Source organism: Pteropus medius, unplaced genomic scaffold, assembly GCF_902729225.1.
Source record: "Pteropus medius unplaced genomic scaffold, Ma_sr-lr_union100, whole genome shotgun sequence".
NCBI lineage: Eukaryota > Metazoa > Chordata > Mammalia > Chiroptera > Pteropodidae > Pteropus > Pteropus medius.
Genome location: NW_024351735.1, coordinates 2,960,275 through 2,966,274, shown reverse-complemented (window position 1 = coordinate 2,966,274; position 6,000 = coordinate 2,960,275). Strand labels below are relative to the sequence as shown.

General features: G+C 37.5%; 1 protein-coding gene across 1 annotated transcript in view; it reads left to right on the top strand.

The window, feature by feature from the left end:
* Nucleotides 1-507: 507 nt before the first annotated feature.
* The window catches only part of TNKS (tankyrase), a 176,742-nt gene continuing 171,249 nt past the window's right edge, over nt 508-6,000 (top strand). The window contains exon 1 of the mRNA XM_039846461.1: nt 508-1,225. Within this exon, the coding sequence (XP_039702395.1) occupies nt 556-1,225 (670 nt within the window). The 5' untranslated portion in view covers nt 508-555. The remainder of the gene's footprint in view (nt 1,226-6,000) is intronic.

Sequence of the window (6,000 nt, the reverse complement as noted above, 5' to 3'; positions counted from 1 at the left end):
GCTGCAAGAAAAAAATTACCAATAGAATAATTATACTTATGCTTTATTAACGGACAGAGCACTTGTATATGTCAGCTCATTTAATCCCGCTAAAAGTTCCGTGAGCTAGATACTATTCCACTTTTCAGACGAGGACACTTGTTAGATGAAAAACAAAACATTCTTTTTTTGCACTGAGTTACACCTGAATAGCAGGCTCTGGGGCAAGATAAGGAAGACTGAAGGAGACTTGGCAACACAATGGAGCAGGGCAAGGTAAGCGAGCTGAAAGGGAGAAATGCAGAAAAAGCGTCCCATTTAGACAGAGGCTGGTTTCAGCTTTCAAATTTCCTCGGCGGGCCCGCCAAGGCATCACAAAGCCCGCCCCTCAATCACAAGACCACGCCCCCTTCCCTGGCTGTTCTCTGAGCTCCCAATACTTCCCTCTTTCTCTTTGACCCCTCCCACTCGTCTAGCATCATTTCCTGTGCGCTGGATGTTAATTGGTCTAGGAGTCGGAAGTGAGGGCGGGCAGTGGGGCCGTTGCCGCAGTGACAGTGCTGGGGGAGTTCGAAGATGGCGGCGTCGCGTCGCTCTCAGCATCATCACCACCATCATCAACAACAGCTCCAGCCCGCCCCAGGGGCTTCGGCGCCGCCGCCGCCACCTCCCCCACCATTAAGCCCAGGCCTGGCCCCAGGGACCACCCCAGCCTCCCCCACGGCTGGCGGCCTGGCCCCCTTCGCCTCTCCCCGGCATGGCCTAGCGCTGCCGGAGGGGGATGGCAGTCGGGATCCGCCCGACAGGCCCCGATCCCCGGACCCGGTTGACAGTACCAGCTGTTGCAATACCAGCAGCACAATCTGTACCGTCGCCGCCGTTCCCGTGGTCCCGGCAGTTTCTGCTTCATCTGCCGTTGGAATCGCTCCCAACCCAGCTGGCGGTGGCAGTAACAATTCACCATCGTCCTCTTCCCCGACTTCTTCCTCCTCTTCCTCTCCATCCTCCCCTGGATCGAGCTTGGCGGAGAGCCCCGAGGCGGCGGGAGTTAGCACCACAACAACATTAGGGCCTGGGGCAGCGGGACCTGGGCCAGGGGTCCCAGCTGTGAGCGGGGCTTTACGGGAACTGTTGGAAGCGTGTCGCAATGGAGACGTGTCCCGGGTAAAGAGACTGGTGGACGCGGCAAACGTGAATGCTAAGGACATGGCCGGCCGGAAGTCTTCTCCCCTGCACTTCGCTGCAGGTCAGAGACTTTTGAATTGTTTATTAACGGTTTTGGTGTTGGGGACGGGGGTCCGGGTAGGGAAAGAAAACAAGTTATTGTGATGGAACAAAATAGGGGCGTGGTTATGGTTCTTTAACACCCCCCGGAAGACTAGATAGAGGTTCCTTTCTTTAGATAGTGCCTGGATGAGGGGGCGTGGTAGGGGAACCTGGGAATCCATTCATTTTGGTATTTGCACATTGATACTTGTACTCGTTCCAAAATCCTCTAAATGGTAGTCTCTGGATATGGGTATACCTAAACTTTTTCAGTTCAGAGTGCATAAGAATTAAGTTATATTTGGGCAGTTTTAAGAGTAGTTTTGTCTTTTGCTAGTTTATTTCGTTTTTACAACAAAGATATGTCCCATGAGTGATGTCTAGACCAAAAGTTGAATGTAAGTCAAGTGTTTAAGGATTTTTCTTAGTCTTTTTAAGCCAGTGAAAGACATAAGTGAAGTTTGTGAAAGTTTTCCCCTTTCTCATGGAGTTTACAGTTTAATTGGGTAGATCGAAATATGCCTATATGAAACAACTGGAGAAGAATATTTGGATGCATTATATGTTAGTAGAAAAAAATATAGGCTTTGAAATTCTAGACACTGCTATTTGTTGTGTAACATTTATTTTACTTTATCTCAGTTGCCTCAGTTTTCTTGTGGCAAAAATGATACACTAAGGTTGCGTGAGGATTTACTGAGAAGCATTTGGCACATAAAGTCTACAAAAAAACGTGCTAATTCCTAAACCCTAGACCGCACACTTTTGTCTTGGTCTTTTTTTAAAGCAAGTAGTTGACTATTTTCTTTTAAAAACACCTAATGTATTTTTATAAAACACAGAAATAGAAAACAAAATGAAGGACGTAATCTCACTGTCCAGATAGCTACTCTTGATGTTTTTAAAAATAAAGGTTTTAATGTTATATATGTTAGAAATGTACATGTTATGTACACATCATAAAATTCATATAGGACAAAAATATTACAAAATGAAAAAGCACCACCCAACCACAAACATCAATAACAAGCCAAGTTATCTTCTGTTAAGCTTTTGGTATGTTTCTAATATGCCTTAAGTTTGTCTCTTAATGGTAAAATATATGTAAAGAACTTAACTCTTTGTATTATTTTAAAAGTTTTTATTGAAATTGAGGTGACATTGGTTAATATAATCATAGGTTTCAAGTATACAATTCAGTAACCATGTCATACGTATATTACATTGTGTGTTAACCACCCAAAGTTAAATTTTCTTCCGTCACCTTGCATTTGACCCACATTACCACAATTTGGAAGATATTATTACCCTCATTTTACAGATGACAAAAGTGAAGCACATATTCTTAAAATAAGTCCAAATTCACACATTAAGTGGTGGAACCTGGATTTGAACTCAAAACAGTTTGATTTTAGGGATTGTGAAATCAAGCCTAAACTATTATAAGCTATACTTGGGTTAATGTCACTTGTCATTTTTGTGAGTAAACGTGATGGAGTTTCTACTTGGGGTAATGTACCCCAAGAGTAGCATTCACACATTTTTTTTTTATTGCAGCCTAATTTTAGAAACATATTTTACATTGTCACACACAGGAACTGAATCAAAAGTTTCTGGAAACAATACTTTCCTTTACTATATATGTTGTGTTCTGATATTTTATATCCTATTCCATTTCTTTTTTTACAAATGCTGTTTGTGACTCATTAATGGACCATGATCAGCGATATGTGAAACACAGGAATTCATTTTTAGATCACTGGATCCATTCTTGAGAAATAGACAGTACTACTAGTATAGTGAGTTGCATCATAAACAGGATTCCATCTAAGTAGACATTTGCTCAAGGGTATTGCTTATTTTAAATGAAATAGCATTTCTTTAGGCCAATGAAAGGTCTAAGGCTGATACTATAAATCATGGAGGTTGTTTACTTTTGGACACTTTATTCCAAATTTGACTATTTTAATATACGGTTTCACAAATCTTGTCATTTCTCAGAATACTGCATTATAAGTAATCACAGATGATAGTTATATTTGTGTAACAATGTAGTTATTTTTAATTAGCCACATATAAAATAGAGTTTGTCTCCCAGATCACTTCCTCTGTTTATCAAAATAGTTACTTTTAATTCTGTTTTAGAGTTTTACATGTACCCAGATAAGCTAGAAGACAAACAGTAAAACAGTCCTGTAATTATATTGTAGCTATGATACCTTAATCTTGAATTGGCTTTTATATAAAAAAAAAATTTTAGTTCAGTTGTGGAAAACAGACAACAAAAACAGTAAAACTCTCCATGGTATAAAAAACATGACACCCTATAGTCATTTTACCATTTTTCATATTTGTGTGCATAGCACCAAAGTTTTGTTAAATCTAGTGTTCATCATGCATAGGCTAAATAATTAAAAGTAATTCTCAGTTGACTGTTAGCTGGTTTGAATGCTAATCATTGAATTGTCCTGAAATAGCTGTTTTAAAGATAGGAAATTGGTACAGTTCTTTGGATGGAAAAGTTTAAAACTTCTAGTTCAGTTTTCCACAATATTTAATACCGACCCAATTTTGAAATGGCAGATATCCTTACCTTTATGGAATTTACAGTCTAGTGGGGGAGACTAAACAAGAACAATAATGAAACTCCACAAAGTATGTAACCTAAAATGATAGGAGAAGTATACAGTCTGTTGGAGCAGGGACTAAGGATTCTTGTCCTGGTTTTAGAATATGAGGAAGTCTTTCTTGATAATGAGGTTTTTTAAAGCAGGAATTTAAAAGATGAGTCCAGGCTAGCCAAATAAAGATTAGAAGGAAGAATGTTAATGAATACCTTTATTTCCATTTTAGAAAGTAAGTTTATAGTTCTGTAGAATGAAAAGAAACCATTTCTAAAAATCCAAGAAATGATATGAAGTCATGTTTAAACCCTTATGACTTTTTAAAATATTACCATAAGAGTAGCCAAAATTCTTTCCAGCAGGATGATTAAGAATCCTTTTTAGCCTATTTTGGACTGTGATAATTATTTGTTTAAAATATGGCTTAGAAACAATATTAATAATGGAATCACCCTATCCATAATTAGAAACATCTTCTGTTTCCATTGTTGATACAGATTCTCAAATACTATTTCTAATGCCTTCTTAAGATGGCCATTATCAAAATGACCCAGTCTTTTATTGTTGACTAGAGTTTATGTAAGACTTTCTCTTCTACAGATAAGATCCTTGATTCTGGTTTTCTATTGTTCAAAAGGCAGCAGTCAAAGCTTTTTAAATAGTATCAATTTAGAGTGATGATATCTCCTTACTTCCTTGTATACTAGTACATATTTTTGTTAAAGGATCAGTATATTCTGATGATGTCTCTTTTTCAAAGAAAAGTTCAGTTGAGGTCTTAGAAAAAAAGGGCTTTTAACAAAGCATTGAATTCTGAGATTTCATAGTGTTTACTTTAAATGGAATACATTTTGAAATAGGCTTCTTGGTAGTTAATTAACATATGACTTGGATTAGCATATGTAGTATAAGGTATTTCAGTATCAAGACCAGCAAAGTATGTATGGCAGTTTTATGCTTTCTTTGGCTTTGGATGATACCTACAACAATACACATTTAACTATATAGAGGTTGCCTGACTCATTCCTGTCTCTTCTGATTTTTCAGCGTGACCATGCTTGTCTTTGTTTTTCCTCATCACTGTACAAATGCAGTTCCTTGTGAAAAACACTGTCCTCTAAACTGTTGCCCATCAGTGGATAAAAAAAATGAGCCAGAATGCTCAGTCTTGGAGTGGGAATTTTCATTGTCCGGCAAGGTCCTTGATTATACTTTTAACCAAATGTCCTGCCTCAGAATTTAAGAAGGGTCCAACTTGGTAATGGAAGAAAAGGAACCAGATTCATAAGTATCTTCCCAGACTTGAAATTGTTAGCTATGACTTAGATTATTTTACTTAGTGTTTTCTTAAAACCTTATGCTTTGCTTAAGGTACCTTTCTAACTATAAGATCGCATAGAACTTGTAGTTAGAAAGATGGGCAAAGTGTGTCTCTTTTGCCTTAATGATAACACTCTTTGAAAGCAAATGATTTAAAGTACAAATTACCTATGTATAAGTTATTATGTAAAAGTATCTCAAAGCGAAAAATTGATGAGCAAACTTCAACATAGAGAAATGTTTACATAAATTAAAATACTGCATAACTCCTATTGCATATCTATCTGCTAATATTTTCCTTTCTTCATCAATTTATCTTTTGATACATGTTAATATAAATTGCAGGCATCTGTGCAGCTTCCCCTAACTATACCAATATACATATCATTATCTAAAGTTCAGAATTTGTTTCAATATTTGTCTTTTAATGTAAAATCTTTTAATGTGTACGTTCACTGAGTTTTGACAAATGTGAACATCTGTATAATTCAAACCCTTAAAGAAAGTCTGCTACCTCAGAAAGTTCTCTTGTGGCCTTTCACTCAATCTCTGCTCTTCCCTCCTCCAGAGACACTGTTTTGCCATTTTTTCATTATAGATTAAGAGTTGCCTGTTTTAGAAGTTCGTATAAACGGAATCATACAATGTTAACTTTTTTCTCTATGACTTCTTTTGCTCAGCCTGTTTGATATTGTATCATGCATGCATCAGTAGTTCCTTTTGACTGCTGAATAGCATTTCATTATATGAATATTCAGCAGTTGGTTTATCCCTTCTATTGTTAGACCCTTAGGCTATTTCTGTTTTTGAC